The sequence below is a fragment of the Apostichopus japonicus genome, chromosome 14, assembly GCF_037975245.1.
Source record: "Apostichopus japonicus isolate 1M-3 chromosome 14, ASM3797524v1, whole genome shotgun sequence".
In the NCBI taxonomy this organism is placed as follows: domain Eukaryota; kingdom Metazoa; phylum Echinodermata; class Holothuroidea; order Aspidochirotida; family Stichopodidae; genus Apostichopus; species Apostichopus japonicus.
Genome location: NC_092574.1, coordinates 18,712,322 through 18,734,165, shown reverse-complemented (window position 1 = coordinate 18,734,165; position 21,844 = coordinate 18,712,322). Strand labels below are relative to the sequence as shown.

Sequence of the window (21,844 nt, the reverse complement as noted above, 5' to 3'; positions counted from 1 at the left end):
TAATGCGGCCGAATGGCAGGTGTACGTATCCGCAAAAGAAATAACCAGCAGATTTGTAATGGCAATATCCTTCACTGCGGTTTACTTTGGAAACGGTTCGTAGTTACAAATAGATAGACCCCTGTTTATGATAATAACACCTGTTTAGGGTAGTAGCATCGCCTGTTTAGGGTAGTAGCACCTCTTGTTTAGGGTAGTAGCACCTCTTGTTAAGGGTAGTATCAGCACCTGTTTAGGGTAGTAGCACCGCCTATTTAGGGTATAGCACCACCAGTGTATGGTAGCAATGCCACCTGTGGTCCTTTAGTGTTCCATAATTAGCACCTTCCGTTTAGGGTAGTAGCGCTACTAATTTACTGTAGCATCGCCGCCTGTAGTAGTAGCATAGTAGCATCGCCTATTTAGAGTAGTAGCGGCAGCTGTTACAGCAGCATCGTCTCTTAGGAGTAGTAGCACCTCTCCTGTTTAGAGTAGTAGCACCTCCTGCTTAGGGTAGTAGCACCTCGAGTTTAGGGTAGTGTAGCGGCGTAATTTGACACCGCTACTGTTTCCGTCAACTGTTAGCGCCCTCAATTACCCTTGTGGTATCGCTAGTTCGAACTTACACCACTTCGACTTTCGACTTCGACCGCTCAACACGACGAGCCACCAACGACGTTAATCGCCTACATTAATCGTCTTATATTTACTTTCGATCGGATAATTCTTATCAACTTGATAAACGTTCATGTCTGACCGCTATAGATATATTTTATTGGACCCGCATTCCTTCATTTCGTTACATTAACTTTTCGTATTTTGTGAAGGATCTAAACATAACTTTAATTATGGATGGATCCTGTATTTGCTATTAAATTATTTCGCAACGGACCGACCCAGTGGACCGGAGTTACTTTTGCTGTGCTAGACTGGTGAGTAATATTTCCGTTTAAATTTGTTACCGCAAAAGTAGCACATCCTATTTAGGATAGCAGCGCCACCTGTGGTCCTTTTGGCGTTCCATAGTTACGTGATCTCAGGTGACAGCCAAAGTTCAACTGGCCTACGTTATTGCAGGGCAAACAGGCACGAAAAGGTATAGAACACAATCTAATGTTTTCCTAACAGTACAATTTTCGAACTTTTTCATCTTTAATTTGCTTTCAGCTAAATTACCCCTCGTAAATCATAAGAATATCACTTATAAAGTAATTATATCTACCGGGTAAATTCGCCGAGTGGCCCCTTTCATAACTTGTTTCAGTTCCGCGAAATGTAATCAAAAGATTGGATATATAATACATAATTTACAGTGCAGAGTGACACTACTTGATCGTATAGTAGGGCTCTCCAATGACACACCCAGCTACACTTTTGCAGGGGCGTACCATGGCCGAGAATTTTTCATATGCCATTGATTTTTAATTTAGCCATCATAGTGAGCATGTAAACAGTTCATATGAAGCGCATTTATATATTTTATTTTATTTGTAAGTTCTTAACTAAGTATAACCCATTTTATTTGCAAAGTGGCTATTGTTACGACTAGTCGTAAGAATAATTCCCTACTACGCATGCGCAGTTGCTATTTTCATGACCAGGAGTACTATTTTTACGACGAGGAGAAACAATAATTTCCGGTTAGGGTTAGGGTAAGGGTTAGGATTGAGGTTTAGGGTTATGTTTAGGGTTAGGGTTACCCCTACTACATGCGCAGTTGCTTTATTTACTTTACTTCGCTTGAATTTGCCTTTGTCGTAAGAATAGTTTATAAGTAATTGTTACGACTCGTCGTAAGAATAGCCACGGCCTTTTATTTGGCCTGTTAGGACCATGTTAATTGGCTCTTGTCTTGATATGTTTTCTGAAAAATTGTATCATTCGATTTGAAATCATGCAAATACACAAAAGCTATTTGTTGTGTAATTTTGTAAAGTTGCACTAGGCCTATATATGTCTCCATACAGTCTGTCCAGTTGACTGAAGAACAGAGTTTCACGAAAAGGAAAGGGGGAAGAGGGAGAGATGAGAACAAGGGCCAAGGAGGGAGTGGAATTTTAGACTATGATCATTTTCTGATAGGAGGTAGGATCATCTCCAAAATTTTTGCCAAGTAATGTCTCATCATGGATATTAATACTTCGAACTACTGGACATATTGAATTTGTTCATATGAAACGATGGTTTGGCTGCAGTTGTTCTGCTTACGGATCTGTCTTGTTAGCAAAGGCTATTTATTCTGACAGAAGTATTATGGTTACATCAGAATATTAAAGTGATATTATAACAAAGAAATGGTTCAAGACTGAATAGGCCTACAGATGATCATACTTTGGCCCACCTACCCATGGCTAGTTTTTGTATTTAAATAAGATCCTGGCTTTACCTTCTTAAGAATGGAGGCAAGACTAACAGTGGCCTAGTCAGAAAGAAGGGGTTTTATTTTATTTGGCTCTTAGTTAAGTTGAATGAATTCTCTTTTTAGTTATTTTAAATCCCAACACATTGTTTAAGCTGTTGGATGTAGAAATGTTTTCTCACCAATACAAACTAAAAGTATCCAAAACTTTTATTTCCTTGTACTGTAGGAAGTATCACAGAGATTTAAGGTGGAGTTGTCTTACCATTCAGTAATTTATTTCACAAAAAAAGACAATGACTGCTTATGGAAGAACCTTTCAACTTGGTGCAGGTTATAGTGGCCACCAAGTGCAGTATTCCATTGACAAAGGTAATTGTAGACAATGAGATTCTATCTTTGATATCTTATGCTGCAAACTATATGGATTCATACTTATTTTCATAACCTTAAATGCCAGTGAGTCCATAAGCTGAGTGTAAGAGAAAAAATGCATTACTATTGACCAATTTCACATCCATGGGTATATATGAAGTCAAACTACTTGATCAAGAAAGCCACAATCATGTGAGGATTTCAAGTAATCATATTTTCTACTACTGTAGTTACTAAACTGAATCTCACATGCATTTGTGTGGCATACCTCTCTTTTGCTTGTCATTCATATTCCAACACAGGCATGCTGCAAAATCAGATTTAGGATTGATCATCCATTTTCAAACTTCAAGTTAATTGTTTTATGACCACCTTTCAATGTTTTTTGGTCTCAGAGATATAGTTGAACACTCCTTAATGGCTGTGAATAATTTGCTTTGTCTGAGCTTGCAGGAAAGTACTTTTTTAAACTTTTGCTGTACAAATTAGAATTAATGGAACTGTACTGTACATTAAATTGATTGGATTCTTTTTGCTCTTGACAGTGAAAGAGCTCAAAACTGATGGATTCTTCCACATCAACAAGACCTTCTTGCCAGCAAAGATTTTCTACTTTCTGTTCATGGGCAGTGAGTATACAGAGATCATTGAACACTTTTTAAATCTTGCCCTTCTTAACATATTTTCCCTTCAACTATGCTTGTCTCATATCGTTGCTAAATCCAATATTAACAATGCACCTTATACCTATAAATTAAGAGTATATATGTTCAAGTTGCTTTTGTTATGTAATTAATATTGTACAAAAGTATGTGAAGAATGTAAATATTGCAGGATTGAAGGGACTCTTTAGCCAGTATAATTACTCGCTTAGTAACCTTCTAAGTATATTCATATGTACCTAAAACATGGAAATTTCTTGTGATATCACCTCCCAGTCACTGAATGAAACTGGGATCCTTGGTTACATGGTATGCAAGGTACTGTGGCTTCTAACTGGGGCCCCCATTAAAGAAATGACTATAGTGATTGCACTAACTAAAGGCTGCATAACTCAGTTGATAGAGCACTGGAATGTAAACCAGACATCACTGGTTCGAATCCTGGTCTATCAATTAATTTCTTTACTCTTTTCTATTGTTTTGTGATTTCCAAGTGAGCACTGGAATGTAAACCAGACATCACTGGTTTGAATCCTGGTCTATCAATTAATTTCTTTACTCTTTTCTATTGTTTTATGATTTCCAAGTGAGTTTTCCATTGGTCAATAACTTATGTTCTCAGATTTATGTTACTTGATGCAAGAAGATGCAATAGTAAAGAAGGGACAAGAAGTTAATCTGTAACCTCTAAATTATAATACTACATATGGTAAAAAATCCCCCAAATTAACTCCTAGTCCTCATGGTTTTTAGAACCTGACATACTGCAGGGAAAAAGATAAAATGTTGCAATTATCAAAACTGCTATGGATGTTTGTAGCAAAAGAAGCATTCTTCTTTCAAATATAGGGCACCATTTGTCTGTACTTTTGAGCATAAGAGATCATCACGTTGACTACACTCAATAGGTTTCATGTGTGTCTTTCAAAAGAATTGAGTTTTTCTTCTTTCTCAAGTTTTCCTTCTCATTTACAGGTATGGTCAGCTTCCTGCCATTTGTGCCAGTCTATATGGAACAGCTTGGGTTAAACAGCTTCCAGATTGGTATCATCAGGGCGGTGCAACCCATATGCACCATCATTGCCTGTCCGTTTTGGGGAACAGTAGCAGACAAATTTAGCATCCATCGCATTGTGGTCCTCATAGGAATTGCTGTAGGATGCACAGCATCTGGTGCCACATACTTTACCCCTTCTGCATTGAACTCCACCACCACCAACTCTACCTCTGGGGGGCCTTCTCCTCCACCGCTTGATTGGGATGACTCTCTCCTTACCTTCTCCATCATGATCAGTCTTTCAACAGTCTTTATCGTTTTCCTGGCGCCCGTAAATCCCATGATCGACTCGAACGTAATGGAGTTGTTGAAGGACCATCCAGATACAGACTATGGCAAACAAAGACTTTGGGGTGCAGTGGGATGGGGCAGCATGTCTGGCTTAACTGGCTTGGCAATGGACACCTATGTAAAATACAATCCCGACGGAAACCGCTTCCTCCCAGCCTACATCATATTTGCGCTGATGATGGCGCCGGCAATCATACCAGTACTCATCATGAAATTTCCTCCTCACTCAACACCAATGTCTATCAGCAAAGAGCTTTTAAATCTTTTCAGAGAAGTCAAAATTATCATCTTCTTCATTATCGCAGCAGTCTGTGGGCTTTCCTTAGGAGTGATTGGTACATTCCAGTTTCTATTCCTCAATGAACTCGAAGCTCCGAGCCTGGTGATGGGTCTGACCCTTACATTTACGTGTGTCTCCGAGATTCCCTTCATGTACTTATCCGACAGGTTCATTCAGTGGTTTGGACACGAAACGGTCTTTTCCATTGTCCTGTTTTGCTACAGCCTTCGTTTCTTCCTTTACTCTATTCTTCAAGACCCTTGGCATATTCTTCCGATTGAGTTGTTACATGGGATATGTTTCGGTGCCCTTTGGCCGGCTGCTGCGTCATTTGCCAATAAAGTCGCTCCTGAAGGGATGGGTGCCACAGTCCAGACCCTGATGTCTGCTGCAAGCCTCGGTTTAGGTGAGTACCGAGTTTCTGTAAGATCTGATGTGGCTGACTGTTCATCATTACCGGTAATTATTTAATTGATCATACCAGAAGGAGAAGCAGGTGGGAGGGAGGGGGGGGGGGGAATGATTGCACTCCTCCCTCAGAGGCAGATAGAGAAGCAAGATGGAGGAAGGACTTCCAAAGAGTAGACTAAAGAGATGATTAGAAAACGAGACAAAAGATCAGAGAAGTTAATCCCTTAAAATTATCCCGACAGAGAACATAATGTTACCCCTTGTGGTCTTCCTGATACCCTGGTACCTCTTAGCTGTGCAACCTGTCATTGCTATTGGAAACGGGCAGACAATTTGTGGTTTTCGGTTGGGTACTTTGTTGTATAATCATTTCTATTCTAATCTGTCTTGTCCCAACTGTGGTGCTTTCCATCTCTCTTCTCCTCACATGCCTGCTACAGAAATGTACTGCATATACTTTGTACAAATGCTGTTATTTCCATAAAGTTAAGATCTCTATCAATGGGTAAATGAACTTTCCAAAGGAAAATAACAAAGGGGTGCATTCGTTTGGCAAATACCCAAATGATTACATGTTGAGCAGCTCTTAGTAATCATTTCCTCCGTTCGTGGAAACTTTAAGGAAAAGCCAAGCAACCCATTAAAATATTTAATAATGTTGTTAAGAAATATTAGAAAAATAGTGAAATAATTGTTTGAAGTTTACTCAAAATTACTTAATGTTTTAGTTTTAATGGAAAATAACAATGTTGTCTGAATGTCTTTTGTTATAGAATATATTCAAAATAATGTAGAAAAATGCCATGCTTTTAGAATCTCATTCTAATTTTTTACTATTCTGCATTAAAAGGATGGTGAAGAAAATTAATTTTTAAAGAGTTTTGGTTTTAGATTTTATAACAAACTATTTGTTGTGTGTTTTTTTTTTTTTTTAATTTTCTTTATTTCAATACTTTAGGCAACATAATTTTTTAGAAATTAATAAATGCCTAATTTTCTTTGAATTTGAAGGTGCTGGGCTTGGAACTATTGGAGGTGGCTACATATACAACAACCTAGGTGCAAGAACACTTTTCGTTTACTGTGGAATTCTTTGCTCTGTAACTACCGTTTTATTTATCATTTATGCCATTTTGGACTACTTCTTAGTCAAACGGAGATCTCGTCAAACAGAGTATGATCGAATTCAATAAACCTGCCTTACCATATTTGTATTCCAGAGTAAGATATCTATAAATTATAGGCATCAACTATACGAGATGCTTTAAGAATTTTGGTGTGTAAAACACTTGAAAATGTATATTTATATGTTAATCAAAATGAGATATTACAGGGTAAATTTGAAGTGTGATATAACCTTTGGAGGTGAAAAATTTAGGGCATTAGCATGAAGCAAAGAAGGAAACATTGAGCATGAATTCAAAGCACATTTCCCAGGCTGAACTTGGAGTATTTGCTAGATTCTAGAAAATATAAATAACTGTGTCAGAGTTATTCAAGTCAGGAAAAAGGGAAGTTTGGTGTAAGCTCATACCATTTGGTGTGTAAAACAGTTTAATATATATATCTATATGTTAATTAGCTGTAAAAAAAAAGAAGATATTACAGGGTAAACTTGAATTTTGAAAGAACCTTTGGAGGTAAAAAATGTAGTACATTAGCATGGCGCGAAGAAGGAAACATTTTAACATGGGTTCAAAGCACATTTTCATAGGCTAAACTTGTTTTTAGGTTATATAAATAACTGTGTCACATTATTCAGGTCTGAACTGTTTCTAAAACATAGTCTTGCAAAGTCTTTCTTAGTGTGAATTTGGCAGACGTAAAATGAAGTTGTACAGTTTTGGTAAAAAACCAAAACAAATTAAATTTTAGGTGTGACAAAGGGACAATTGTCTTTCGGGTATTTTTCAGATAAATTTTATAAACAGTGCAAAGGTATAAACATTAAATGCTAAGATAAAAATTTATTTCAAACAAGAGTACAGTAGTCACTGGGACAATTTTGAACTAATGAGAAAGCTGACACTGCTATGAGAAAACCTTGAAACATTTTGGAACATTTAAACATTAAGAGAGGTGACAAAGTTGTACCTCATATTACTATGCAGTATTAATAAGTTTACTTCAGTTTTGATATGACAAGGTTCTGTTAGTGCATCAATGAAAGTTTGGCTAGTCTAACAGAAAATAGAAATTCTTGAGAAACCACAGAGTCAATTTGCATGATTCCACTGTGCTATACAGATTATATATATTCTTACTTTGACTTATAACAGAAATATTGAGCACTCTATGCAATAACAAACAGTATTATTATTATGATTGGATACATTTAATCACTTAACAGATTGGACATGATATTATTTTATTTATTTATGTTTTCCACATGAGCATCAGAAATTATGTTCAAATGAAAACCACATACAGTACATGTTTACAGAAGAATATACGATAAATATATTGTTGCTGTCTTGATGACGGGGTAGACAAATAATTTGTAATATTTAAAGGTACGTTTAAAGTAATTGGTGACATATTTAAAGGGTGATGTAAGCATCTAATTAATGTTCTCATAGGTCATCATACTAGACGATGACATTCCCTTTTTGTTTCGTTGAAATAAATGTTGCTTATAATATTGGAATGGAGATTGTAGTGCAAATACAACAGCATGGGTGTGAGTACAAGTAGAATTCACCTTGATACGAGTACAGATATGAGTAACAATCATCTAAGCGCTATGTGTACATATTCTTGTACTGCACGCACATCCATACTAGATATCAAACTGCCAGAGTACAAATATGAGTACAAATCCACGAGGGTGCATATGAGTGCAGGTAATTATGCTAAGATATTTAAGTTAAAAACAGCACAGACTTAAAATGAGTCTGCTATAATTTATTCTTTTGAACAAAAAAATGTAAATTACTGTAATTACTCTAGGACTGAAATTGAGATGGTCCTTCTGTAGCCTATGCCAAAGAAAACTTGCATGTAATTTGCAATTCCTTGTCCAGAAGATGAAGAAAGAAATTATCTGTTTGAAATGACTGGCTATCATCAAAGAAGCTTTGTGTGCTTGTTTGCTAATTGTACCAAATATGTGCATAGCAGTGCTCCAAGTTAGACTGCAATATGATCACGACTGATCAAGACCAACTAGCATTTGTTTTTTACCAAATGTACATTAAGTAGCTAGTAGTGACTGATTTGAATTCAGCTTGAAGAATATTGTTTTGCAGACACTTTTCCTTAGGTATCATTAATCATATATAAAAAAAAAATCAATCAAATTATATCAAATATTTGTTCAAGTTTTTGCATTCATTACTCAAAACGAAACATGACTAGTCGAGTTGGGTGAAGTGCATTGTAGGGTTTTTAATTAAATTAACCATTCGAATCCAAAGAGAGGAAAAAGTTATTATTTTGTACTTTTTCTCATTCAATTGTTTATAGTACTTAACCTTGAAGAAAAACCATGATATCATGCTCGTCTACATAAGGACAGTAAACTGTGGAGAACGTTTAGGCAATTTATCTTTCATAATTGAATAATTTATAGCTTATTTTTTTATTTCCTTGATAAAAGGCAATTCAGTAAAATGTATTTTTATATATCTTAGATAGTTCTTAAGATGTTGGATATTGGAAGATTTTTTAAGGTTATAAAATTGGACAACTCAAAAAAGACTTTTTTTAAAAAAAAAATGGAAATTAGGGGGTTTGGGGTGAGGCAGAAGCACTTCAATAGATTTATGTTGAAGTTTGAAAGTATTGACTTTGAATCCTGTCAGATTAACAGACTGAACCGACAACGAGTATGTTATTTGAATTAACAGCTCACATAATAAGTATTTAAATGTCAAATTAGGTGTTTAGAATTTGGTAAAACTTCTTAATGTTACTTGTGTTTTTTAAAGTATGTTATTTTTTAGAGAAAAGTGGTTGTGTTCTTTCTGTAACTAAGATTTCAGGTTCATAATATGAATTCCATATACCAGAAATAAGTGCCTTGACATTTTGTGTGGTTTCATTACTAATATAAATATATAAGACTCAAATTGCCACATTTGAACAGCAAAAATAATAAAAGTAACTTGTTTGATCTTTTTTTTTTATAAAATTATTCTTTATTAATAGAGATTACAACATCATAATATGTATGCAAATGTTATACTAATTAAATCAGTGATTTAAATTAATTGTTCTTACATTTCTCAACATTTTGAATAGAGTTATTGTACAGCTTGAATCCTTAAGTTGCAAATTATCTTAAAATACGTAAGAAATGAGCATTGCTGTATGAAAGCAATGCATTGTTAATTTGTTATGAATCATAACACATTGTTATTGTTATTCAGTCACTAAAATTCTTTCAACAATATTCATATGATGTAAGTTTTACTCTCAAATTGAGGATACCTCAGGATTTTTACTTTTGTACTGCAAAAGTAAACATAAATTTTTGACTAAATTTTCAGAATGTATTTTACTATAGTTACCATGGTTATCACATAGAACCATTGTTATTAATACAACTAACATTTGCTTAAACAAAAAAAAAGTGAAATTATCTGTGATTCTTTTAGCTACAATATTTACTCAAGATGGGTTTGTTATGATTAATACCTTAACAACCTTAAACAACGTTTCTAACTATTGTTATTAAAGAAAACACTAAGATAATTTGATTCCAAATGGCATTTCACTTGAGTTGTACATTGTATTACTTTGATGAGCACATTTTGATAGAAAATTTCCAACATATTTATACTTATTAATCGCTAACAGTTATCTATTTGTAAACTGCTTGGCATATTTTGTTTCATTTGATGCAATAATAACTCAAACACGACCAGAGGCGTCACTTTCTTTCTTGGTAATTTGCTATGTATGTATGGAAATGCAGAAGTCTGCTCTTCAGACTATAGAGTATAAGATCATTCCAATTATTTGAATCACCAAACCCACAATAAACCTTTTCACGGAGTGCTATTGCTTCTGCATGGTTATTTCATTAAAATGAACCTGGCTATAAACTTACGCGATAGGCACTAATACTGATTCTATCATCTTCATATTTCTTTAGACTGACTTTTGACCTGTTTCGGACAAAAACTGAAATAAGTTTTTACAACATAATCAAATTTTATGACGATTCGGTTTAATATTTCTGCAAAATGTAAAGAAGTCATACAAAGTTAGCATAATTTACATCTTAGTATCAAGGTACTGCAGCCTAATCTCATAAGCTTGCATTCACCCTTGAAGACACCGTCTGTCCCTATAATTTTTCGCTTAAAAATTATTATTACTGTAACCAAATATTCTGGCCCCTGTGCATTTACTGTTGACCTCAAGGGATTGTTTTTACGGTGATATTTAGTTGTGTAATGTTTGGGAATAATTTGGAGGTCATAACCTCCTGGAATGGATCTTTGATGACATTTAGCAGTTTTAGTGTACCTATATTGCGGATTACCTTAAAATAAACGAATTATTAGTTTGCTCAATTCGTTTGTATCCGCTTTCATCTCAAATACTGTTTCCTAGAACTCTCAACTTTGAAGAATAGGTGATGGCAACCAGGTCTTTTTGTCCTGTCCATGTAGTTACCATACAACGATTACAGTATAGTAACGTTCATCCGCTATGGAAAAAAGACCATGTCATAGGAAACATTTGTAAGGTAAAATGTGATGTTTGCTCTGGAGAAAATGTTCCTCTGGGGATAAAACCATAACATGAAACAATGTCGGCTCTGGTAAGTAGAAACTTGCATTAAATAGGGCGTCGTTGCGACCTGCTCTGTTTATCATCAAAGCCGCACGTAGAGCTAGAGCGGCATATAGGCTACGGGTGCTTACTTTAGTTCAGTGAGTCTCTGCTTATCTTCGTGGAACTCCTACCAGTTGGCAGTTGTACATTTATTGAACCGGCGTGAAACAAATCATACTCAAAATGAATTCTGTTCTTTCTAGGGCAAATACGATATTTGCCTTCACATTAAGTGTGCTAGCCTTTTTAACATTTTCTTGCTTTCTTACGACATCGTTCAATACAAACGCAGCAAATGTAGTGGTTGAAACATCAGATCACATCGTGTAAGTTTTTTTCTGCAGCTCTAGGCCTAGTCTACCATACGGAACATCGTCGCATATTGGACTAATATAGGCTATACTTAGGACACGTCATGTATATATAGTATAGCTTAACATTAGGTTCAAGAATGCAAATGCTCTAGCCCAGGCATTGCCACTAGAAAAGTAAGATTTTTTTGGGTGCACATTACAATGTTGTATCTGCACATTCGGCAAAGTGTGATGGCTACTCAACCCAGAGAAATTACACCCCAATTTGTTTGTCAAAAAATAAGACCATCAGTTCTGGAGATACTTTTTTGGCTTATTAAAAAATGTAATTTAATATTGACCAGACAACGAAATCTCAAGACCAACTATTTTTTGCTAAGGGTGACAATAATTTGCTGCTTTATGTTTTGTATTGCTGAATGCAGTTTCCTTACAGAGGTTTTTTAATTACAAAATACAACATTTGTAATGGAAGTAAGACAATATGTTCATAGTTTCACAATATCTTTACAATTTCACAATACATGTAGGTTTACAATATGTTTATATTTTTTTTGCTATTTGAATCTTTCCTTTGTAACCATTACAGACAGTCTTCAGAGGAAAGATACAATATACAAACTAGAAATGCTGTGTTTGTTGTTGACCAATTACCTTATTCAGCAATGTTATAGAAAATTATGAAATATATTGTTGCTTAAAAGAAACTTACTTCCAACAGTGTATTCTTTATTACTTCATAATAACCAATTCAATTGGCATGGTTGTACAAGCAATATCAGTGTGCCCTAGTTTAATATACAAAACTGGAAAATTTCAATTTTCAGACTGTACTTTTACTAGTGTTTGTATATATTTAATCTTTAAAATTAGCTCTTTTTAAGTCCATTGTGACAATTTTTCTTTTATGCTGTTTGGTACTAAAATCCCATAGCAATATAGGTCATTAGCTTGATTAATCACCTTCCATTTCAATAGCGAAGGAAAAGTTGATTGTTATTTTGCAATTTGATTTAATGTGTGCCTAATGCTACTGAAAACTTCCCAAGTCGGAATGATTGGAATATATATTCAAATTCATTTTTTCACTTGTCCATTAACCTTCATTTGGTTACACCCAAATATGTATATAAATTACAGTGTATTATTGAATTTATCGTGCTACTTCGAAATGATACTTTGAGTAATACTTGGAAGGCTTGGAAACGTTACAGGCAAAATTGAGAAAGCTGCTTTAAAAGTTAACAACTGTGCATGAATGATCCCTCAAAGTAGCTTGAATTTTATGATATTTCATTACAGGAAGAGTTTGTTTACACCTTATGGGGAGAGATCTGACAGAGGATACTTTGCTCTAAGCCTCCAAACAGATTTGGAACCTATTTTCAACTGGAATGTGAAACAGCTGTTTCTTTACTTAACTGCAGAATACAAAACTAAGGCAAATGTGAGTCTCAAGAACAATCTTTTAAGTAATATTTTTTATTTTAACAGATAACTGTTGGATGATATGGATGATGCTGTCTATTCTAAAACCTGAATTGTTTATATTGTTATCAGTATTGTTTCCAAATTTTAGACTGTAAATGTTTGGAAAATAATAATAATAATAAAAACGTTTTTGTAAATATGTCCTCAGGGTTACAAGTCCTGCAGTTTCATATAATTGTATTCGTCAAACTCTGGTGTTTGATTAAAAATGTACTCATACAAGAAAAAATTAGATTAAATCAAGGTACTTAGAGCTAGATCTGTCACTTTTGAAAGGTAGATGGTTAGGTGTTATCTTTTCAAGAATACTCTACTTATACTACTTATTTGTATCTTTCCTTTTCAGAGATTGAACCAGGTTGTTTTGTGGGATAAAATAATTCCTCGTGGAGCTAAATCTAACCTTCATCTGAAGACAATAAAAATCAAGTACCCTTTCTATGATGATGGAAATTTCTTAAAGTAAGTAAAATGTCCCATCATTGCTGAAGACAACTTTACTGTATGTATTAATGGTGAAGAGACTGGTAGGGTTTTGGCAGTAGATATGAATTTCGTTGGATATGATACAGCTTTCCATTTGGAAGCATTGTTCGGAGGTGAAGTCATTTTTGATATGATAAACATTTCTTTAACCTATTAGATTATAGACATATTTTGCTTAAAGCATCCTGGTGAATTTTTCATACAGATCTTCTGTGCTGAGATAAGTTTAGATATTTTTTACCCGAAATGGATTCATAACTACAAAAACTGTTTTTGTTTCCTATAACATGTGAATCCAAATTTCGACTATACAATGTGAAGACTTTTATATTCATGGATACTGTATGCACTGCACAGCCTGTGCACTCCTTCAGTGAAGGATGGCGCCGTCCTGAATCCAAAGTCAAAACAGTAACGTGAGAAAGAAAGACAAAACATCTACGCTTGCTTTATTGCATGAACTTCAAAAGCACAAAAAGATAGGAATTGCATGAAAATATGACCAGGATACTTACATTAATTTCTTTTATTGCAGGCTAAAGATTAATTTTCATCTCAACTATTGCTTTAAGTCTCACAGGTCTTTCCTCTTTTTTTTTTTGCATTGATTCCACCATGTGTGCACAATTTAGATTACTATTAGGTTAGAAGGGTTGATGCAAATCTCATGGTAATGAAGATTTATAGGAACAGGGGGGAAAGAACTCCACTTTTAAAGTGCATATTTGAGTTTTGATATCCCAAATATTTGGCTCATCTCAGCTTACTTCCCAAGTAAGGCAGCTGGTGGGTGCATGTAGTGTGAAATTGGAATGACCAGAAAAACTTAAAACTTTTTGATTGTGTCTATCATATTTAGCAATAAGATGGAGTGTAAGTTACTCTTGTAAACTAATAGTTTCTACCAACCAAACAAACCTAGTGTAAGATGGGGCCTATCACGGTGGATCTTGTCGTTTGATATGGGTGCTAAGAATCTGGGGTGCCACAGTAAATTAATCCTCTTCACCTATTTACCTGTGATTTCCACCGGTTAAGTGACATTGAATGAATGTTAAAGATACAGTGTACAGCATTCAATGTACACATTCAATGTACACATGTACATAAGAGTCAAGGATAATAACATATTAACTACCGCAGGTTTTGATTGGTTAGATGTAAACATTTATCTTCCTCTATGTGTTGGCACATAGAGTAAGGTTGGTACTGGGAGTGATGTCTTTTAATAGTAAAGCGCTCTCCAATTTTGGCTGAGAGTGCAGTAACCATAAGTTGGGGTAAGCATTTATCTTCCTTTAGCGTTCAAACCGTAGTAATTGTTATTCTTTCTTCTTTTATTTACAGGGGGAATGAAAATGTGACATTGACACTATCATGGAATGTTATACCAAATGCAGGCCTCTTGCCACGAATCGGTGGGTCGGGAAGTACCATTGTGTCATTTCCCAACAAGTACAACCAGTAGGGTGATGAGAGTCCCTCAATGTCATTCGTTGGGAACATTAACTTTTATTTGAGGACAAAAGTGGATTTGATGTCACTTTTTAGTATGGTTAATTTCTTTAAAAGTAGAAAGGTTATGGGAAAGACATGTTTCAATATTTCAGTTTGAAAAGATTTTTGCACAAACTCATCGAGAGAGTCCTTGCATGTTTATTGTATTGAAGTCAATGTGGATTTAAAGAAGAAACACCCCATTCATTAAGTAACATATAAACTACATGATCAAGTTTTTGTTTCAGTGCAATGAATAATTGCACAGTACAAGTGATGTTAAAAAGTGAATTTTCCTTGTGGAACATTGTTCTCAAAACTGTGAATAGAAGTATACCATACCGTAGGTCCAGTGTTGGTCTTGAACTTTTCTTCATATGAATTGAATTCTATTCTGTGAAATGTTTTAGGCTTAGCAGTGAGTCACATATTGTGATTGTCATTAAATATACATTCTTTTTTGATCGTAAGCAAGGTCACACAATGCTTCACTGAAGAAAATTGACTCAACTAGACTGTCGTGAGCTAGTCTTTGATACTGGTCGAGACTGTTGGTCGTACAATGGACCGTTTTCTGCTGATGACCTGTATTTATCTTTGGTCGCATACAAAATTACTTGATTACCCGTGATATGAGCAGTTGTAGCTCTGAATTCACTGCACATAACAAGCACATTAAAAAGAAAACAAAAGCAGTTGTTGGTGTAGTTCATTTCTGACATCACTGGTTATCGCACAATGCGATATTCCAAATAAAATTAATATTACAATTTTAATATCTTATACCTCCTACATCCAAAGTTCTCACGAAAAACCATGGGATTATATTTTGTGTTCTGATTGAATGTTTGGTAGTCTTGTCTTACCCACTCACAATGTTGAGGTACTTACACCGGGTAGTTGATTGTAGTCACGTGTTAGTTGTTTACATATTTGACAAATTGGTGGAACAGACCACACTCCGTAATACAATTTTAATGCTTTTGTTACTGCAAGTAATACCTTGGTCACTATTTTCAGAAATGTACATTTTTGCATGTTTGAGTGTTTTAAGTGGGTGTTTATGGTGGTGATGTTAAACTATACACTGGTGAAGAAAAGGTGTTTTTCGGGGGGGGGGGGGGAATATAAGGTATACTGACAGTATGTTGCCTTATTTGGGACCATCGAAGTATGTACTATCATGTATTTGTATGTTGAATAAATACAGAGAGAAAATCTCAATGGATATGTACCGAACTTCTCCATTAAGTGATAAGGTCTTCATCTCAGAATTCCACATAAACCCCTCCACCTCCAACCTCTTGTATATTTCTTCTGAGCTTGATCACAAAGCGTACTAAATTCTGCATTTTTTCTGACAAATTATTGTCATTACTGTGAAGGCGAACTGTGAAGATGATTGCCAGCATGTTCTTCACACTCTTGATACCAAGTGAGGTGAACTTTGACACATAATTAAATAAAACATATTGCCATATATGAAAGACTACTGGTGACCAGTGAATATTATGTCACAATTGGGAGACTTTCATGTAATATATATACTTCATGCCCGTCAGCCATTTCTCTATCTACAGCTAGTCACTTTTAATCACTTCATTACCTTCAACAATAAGTCACAATACTTTGCATTAGATATAGATTGGGCTATTGATTTTGACAAACCAGCTTCAAACTGGTATCCAGATGATGTTAAACACCAAAAAAAGGTGGGGCTATACAACTGGATTCACAATAATTCATATAATTGTAATTATTTATCCCTACTCTCCAGTAAAAGTAAATAAGTAGACACTGCTTTGAAGGACACTGGTTTGAGATGGTATTGGTAGGGGGGTCAGAAGTCAGATCAATATTCAATTTGGTGGTGCCATGTCCACTTAAAAATCTGTGCCTGGGGCCCTGTGCTTGCTTGAAAGCATGAAAGTTGTACCTTCTGTTAAGGTAGAGTAAGGCTGGGAATAAGGAACTATACCTTGATATGCACTTGAAGAAAAAAAAATTCAAGATCTATATATGTGTTAACTAGGTCCACATAATCTGCAAACTCTTGAGACTCAAATAATTTGCTAATTTGAGATTATCACTAAACTTTGATCCATATATTTTAGTTACTGTGATTGTTCAAGTTACAAACACAGTTTTGTCTCAGTCATATACAAACCAAGTTGGATTCCATAAGAAAGGTGAAGAGAGAGAGAGGCATGAAGTTCCTTAGAAAAAAAAAGACAAATTTGTCAGAGCACTTATGGAAGATCAATCAAAACATGCCTCACAATTTGCTTCTTAACACACTTCAGATCTACACATCAAGAGAGCAGGGAATAATTTATCCCGTATCAAATAGTATGTCGGTTCATCATAACGTACTGTAGTTTGCAATTCAAAAACTTGATTAAGATAATTATAAGAAATTTACCCCAAAAATGATAGTATTAATCATGGCACAGAAGAGAAAAAGCAATCATGACATTTGAAACTTTCTATTCATCTCTTGTCTAGAATCAATTATTTAACCTTTAGATGCTTTACTGATATACAAAGGTGGTCACTCATTCTGAACAGACAGGTGGGTAACAAAGGTTTACTAAAAATTACCTCAGATACAGAAATGTTTGAGTGGCTTCTATTATAGGTTGTGAAGACTCGTGCACAAAGAAACCTCTCATGCCGGTAATCTGACCTAGTTTCGAATGAGGTGTAACAGAAGTGTTAGACACCACCATCGGTCCAAGAAAATACACACACACAGCTTGCTACCATCGGTAATTAGACACTAGTGTACAGTCAATACATACAGCTACAGTCAATACCCACAACACAGTGTACATAGCAGCGATGGACATCTCAGGTCAAGATAACAAGATAACAAGGTATCACGTTTCATTACTGTCTGCATTTTGTAGCGACAAAAAGGAAACTTCACTTGCAAGCAACGGAAAATTAACTTGTTCAGAGGGCGGCACGCAGTTAGGGGCGAGTCTTCAATGCCTTTAAATGGACTACAGTTTCTTGTTTTCAGGTTTTCAGGACCAGATGTACAGATAGGCAAAGCTAGATTTGACGAGAAATTTTTGGTGGGTGCCGCCATTTGCTATGTTAAATAGTTCAGAAAGTTTATATCCTATAATTTCAACTTCATCCAAGGAACATGAATGTACCCGCCAATCACATTCCAAGTAATTTCTCCAAAAGTGTCTTCACATCTCATAATGATCTCCTCATTTTTGTTGACTGTTAGAAAACAACAATGCTGTGTAGATCTTGGCAAGGTCATCATAGCAGTCTACTCCTGTTGAACAAGCAAACATGTAGGGAAGGTACAGTAAATATTATTAAAACACATCATTTTTGTTATTTTGCCTACTGCCTTAATATCTACTGTACATTTAAATAAACTCAAAATAAATCTGTATGCTGTGTTTACAAGTGGTGGTACAGTTAGGTAATCTTTGATAATTAATTAAAGCAACCTAACTTTACATAAAAATGCAGTCAAACAATTTAAAAGATGTCAATTAAGGTTACTAATTTCATTCAGCAAAAATCAATCACAGCCTATTCCTCTGAGACATTTTGAACTAGTAATGCCATGTACGGTAAATCTTGTTACCAGTTTGTTGTTTTAAATTCACTGAATTTCGGTCATGCAGGAAATACAGTTCACAACCAGTTTGATCTATATTTTTGAACACTAAACTAAAATGATCAACAGTTATCATTCCAAACTGACTACTATCACAGTACCAGTGAAGCTAATCAAAACTCTTTTGGCGGTGCTAATTAAGAACTGGATTGTTTGGGGATGGAGGTGGTGGGGAGCTTGGGAAGGGGTGGGTGGAAGTGTTGGATAAAGGGAGTTGTGGTATTAGAAGATGGTGTAGATGTGTAATGGCCCTGGCGGGAAAGTTTGGGAAGGGTTCATGGGGTACAGCTAGGCATACTACCACCCAAACATTCCGAATTAAAAGATCATTTGAGTAAAACATGTAATTTATATTTACCAGAACTGAACTTGAAGATCTGTCCGAAAGACTAATCCATACTCAACTTGGAAGATCTACTGCGACTTGACGTTTCTAATTTTCGGACGATGAAATTAGTGGTATCGAGAAATCTGTCTACACAATTGACTAGGCAAGCTTCGTTTTTAGATTCCAAACGTGGACCTATCTTCGCATCTACCATACATTTCTCCCAACATGTGTCAGCTAGCTCATGCACCAATTGTGTAAATTTTTGTTTCTGGCTTTCTACTTGAATGAAATAGTTCAACTCTGGGTCAGGTTGACCACTGCCACCGCTTCCCAAACTCATCCTTGATAATTAATGTAAGAAATTTAATCAAACTCAAGAAATATGCACATTTCCACGACAGAATAATTAACAGGACTACCCACTTGAACTACAGTTTTGTACGCAAACCGATTTCGCGAAAACTTTGTTCTGCTAGTCCTGGTTATTTGACTTTAGCATACATGCGCTAGTGATTTTTTTTATCACTTTCGTGTGTCATGCTTGAAAAGCAAAATGTGTAACACCAGTGTAACCCTGGTCATGATGGAAAATGTTTTACGTAGAACGCCACTTATAACGGTTTGTGACCAAACCACTCAATATAAATGTATAGTCGCGAAGCTCAGTTCATCTGATAACATTAACATTCATGGCTTTCTTTCCGAAATGACAAAATTCGAATTCATGAAATATACTGTCGTTTCAGCAGATAATTGTATATAAACATTTTATGAAGCTTTGCTATCGACCGTCTCATCAGATTCGTACTCATATGTAACTTCTTCAGGTGTAGCTATATTTTATTTCAAGTTTTGCTCGATCTAGGGTTTAGAATAAATTATTTAACGAATTGGGTACTGTCATGGCAATATATTTGATAATTTTATACATGCATGCTGATACGGGTTGGAAAAGATAGTTGCATACACATATGACAGTAACGTACCGCATTAATGATCGAATTACGGGATGTAAGTTGACATTTATGTAGTAGTCGCTCATTACATGCATTCAGAATCAGTGGCGGAGCTTGGGGTATTGGTCAGGAGGGGCGAGAATGGTCTGTAGGGGCGCTTTCGACACTATCTAAGCGGAGCGCCACCACTGGTTGGCGCGTAGCGTACATAAATTTTTTGAGTAAAAATACTCCCTAGATCGCCGGAAATGACCCTTTCCAGGCCTGGCTAATTTGCAGATAAACGAAGAATAAATAGGTGTCATCGCCAAATTACACATACAAATTGTGACAAATATCAATAAGTAGATGAGAGCGCAATAAAAAAGTCAATAATCGCGAATAAGTAAAAAGTGGTAAAGAGCTGAAAAGGGCGCCAGCAGTTCATTTGAGTCCGTCGGGGGGGGGGGGGGCGGGGGGCATCCGCCCCCTGACTGTATGGACGCTCCGCCACTGTTCAGAATATATTTCATCATAATTATAAGTTGCATTTGACAATTATGAGGGTTCATGAGATGTAACAGAGAGTTCACATACCATTCAGTGGCTTAACAAGAGTCGTATCCACTGGCATACTTTATAGTTGTCAATGTTTCAGTCTTGAAATATTGGCAAAAAATTAGTCTTGAAATTCTTGATAAGTCATAGCCGAAGTTAATTGCAAAGTGTGATTTTTCGTTACCATATTCCGGATTGAAGTTATTCCCCTTTTTAAAAATATGCTAATTCTCTGGAAAGCTCCTTTCACACTTAATTGGGACTGACGTCGACTCATCACATCCAAAATTGTTATCGTTTGTCCATTGTTTTATAAAGTCTAATAACTCAAGTAAAACATGTCCTTTTAACTTCGTACGAACAACAGAGCGTACACCCTTTCATGAAATTTAGCATAATTTCTTCTATGAGAAATTGTAATACACTAGTATGTTATTCGATGCCAAAATGAATGTTTTATTTTTTTTGGGGGGGGGGGGGGGCTTTTCGAGATGTTTATTGCTGAGTAACTGACCTACGGTGGCCTGTGTGTAAAACTAAGTAGCCACTTAAATTGGTAAGCCCCAAATGTTTAAAGTTTCATTTCTCATTAAAAGTGGTATAGAATACAACATGGACTGGTAGCAGTGTTTTCTAACTGTATAAAACATATCAGCATTAATTTTAGTGCCCAAGGTCATCCTCAACCTTCCTAATAACAAGAATATTCTGTATACAGAAAAATTAGAGCCATTGGCAAACTTTGGCAACGACTAGTTGGTTTCCTCCCGTTTACACTTTTTCATTTCTACTAAACTTTATATAGCGTATAGATCTTCTTCTTCTTTTTTTTTTAATTAAAAAAATGCGCCCTCTTTATTTGCCTATGGTAGCGTCGAGAAGCTAACAATGATTTCGGGCCACTCATAATAATTCGTAAAATAAACAGAGGCGCATCCAGGAGTTCTCGGAAGAGGGGGCCTGACAGGTAAGTATCTTTAGATACCGAAATAACTACGAAATTAACCGTGCATAAGACACCATCGGTAATAGGCAAGGATTGCGAAACTTCATCAGTTTTTTGGTATCTTCTGAGTGACAAACATGTATTTGTAGTTACTAATTCGTTCCCAAAAATATTCTCAAGAGGGGCTCCGTGACCCTAGGTCCCTCCCTGGATGTAAAAGTGCCTGTCAAGGGCGGCGGAAGCACTTTTAATCTGGGGGAGGGGGCACCGACATCAAAGGACACTTTGCAGAAATTCAATTGGACTGATGTAGCCCCATATTTAGTAACCTTTATAACTCTTATTGTATTATCTTTTTCGCGTATACACATCACTCCATCAACGGCCCCCCCCCCCCCCTCCCCTTTCATGGAAAAAATGCACACTAGCACTGCAA

The 21,844-nt window shown here is 35.7% G+C and overlaps 2 protein-coding genes and 1 long non-coding RNA gene across 8 annotated transcripts; 2 read left to right on the top strand and 1 right to left on the bottom strand.

Moving 5' to 3' along the window:
* Positions 1 to 499: 499 nt before the first annotated feature.
* LOC139979513 (major facilitator superfamily domain-containing protein 6-like) lies at positions 500 to 10,278 on the top strand. Of its 6 annotated transcripts, none has more exons than XR_011797186.1 (6): positions 976 to 1,075; positions 2,568 to 2,710; positions 3,259 to 3,342; positions 4,351 to 5,409; positions 6,426 to 7,899; positions 8,258 to 10,278. XR_011797186.1 is itself a non-coding variant. In XM_071990395.1 (6 exons), exons 3-6 carry the CDS (start codon positions 2,635 to 2,637, stop codon positions 6,605 to 6,607), a joined length of 1,401 nt encoding a protein of 466 aa, XP_071846496.1. In that variant the 5' UTR covers positions 1,056 to 1,075; positions 1,947 to 2,064; positions 2,568 to 2,634; the 3' UTR covers positions 6,608 to 10,278. The 6 variants fall into 6 exon arrangements, 5 of the variants coding, with proteins under 5 accessions (XP_071846499.1, XP_071846495.1, XP_071846496.1 ...); XM_071990395.1 differs by adding an exon at positions 1,947 to 2,064 and having other exon boundaries at positions 1,056 to 1,075; positions 6,426 to 10,278; XM_071990398.1 differs by lacking the exon at positions 976 to 1,075 and adding an exon at positions 500 to 911 and having other exon boundaries at positions 6,426 to 10,278.
* Positions 10,279 to 11,297: 1,019 nt separating this feature from the next.
* LOC139979514 (signal peptidase complex subunit 3-like) lies at positions 11,298 to 15,656 on the top strand. The gene is made up of 4 exons (XM_071990400.1): positions 11,298 to 11,527; positions 12,818 to 12,962; positions 13,353 to 13,468; positions 14,840 to 15,656. The coding sequence occupies exons 1-4, from the start codon at positions 11,385 to 11,387 to the stop codon at positions 14,958 to 14,960; spliced, it is 525 nt and encodes a 174-aa protein (XP_071846501.1). The 5' UTR covers positions 11,298 to 11,384; the 3' UTR covers positions 14,961 to 15,656.
* Positions 15,657 to 16,103: 447 nt separating this feature from the next.
* Positions 16,104 to 20,349, bottom strand: LOC139979515 (uncharacterized). Its single transcript, XR_011797187.1, has 2 exons — positions 18,997 to 20,349; positions 16,104 to 18,284 (listed from the first exon to the last, which is right to left on the bottom strand). It is a non-coding gene; the product is annotated as an uncharacterized lncRNA (long non-coding RNA).
* Between the last annotated feature and the right edge of the window lie 1,495 nt (positions 20,350 to 21,844).

What these genes read in the sequence shown, in the direction of transcription:
- LOC139979513 (XM_071990398.1), top strand. Translation starts at nt 2,635, where the DNA reads ATGACTGCTTATGGAAGAACCTTTCAACTTGGTGCAGGTTATAGTGGC. An exon ending in CTACTTTCTGTTCATGGGCA is followed by an intron (nt 3,343 to 4,350) that starts GTGAGTATACAG and finishes TCTCATTTACAG; the next exon opens with GTATGGTCAGCTTCCTGCCA. An exon ending in TGCTGCAAGCCTCGGTTTAG is followed by an intron (nt 5,410 to 6,425) that starts GTGAGTACCGAG and finishes TTGAATTTGAAG; the next exon opens with GTGCTGGGCTTGGAACTATT.
- LOC139979514 (XM_071990400.1), top strand. Translation starts at nt 11,385, where the DNA reads ATGAATTCTGTTCTTTCTAGGGCAAATACGATATTTGCCTTCACATTA. An exon ending in GAAACATCAGATCACATCGT is followed by an intron (nt 11,528 to 12,817) that starts GTAAGTTTTTTT and finishes ATTTCATTACAG; the next exon opens with GAAGAGTTTGTTTACACCTT. An exon ending in GATGATGGAAATTTCTTAAA is followed by an intron (nt 13,469 to 14,839) that starts GTAAGTAAAATG and finishes TTTTATTTACAG; the next exon opens with GGGGAATGAAAATGTGACAT.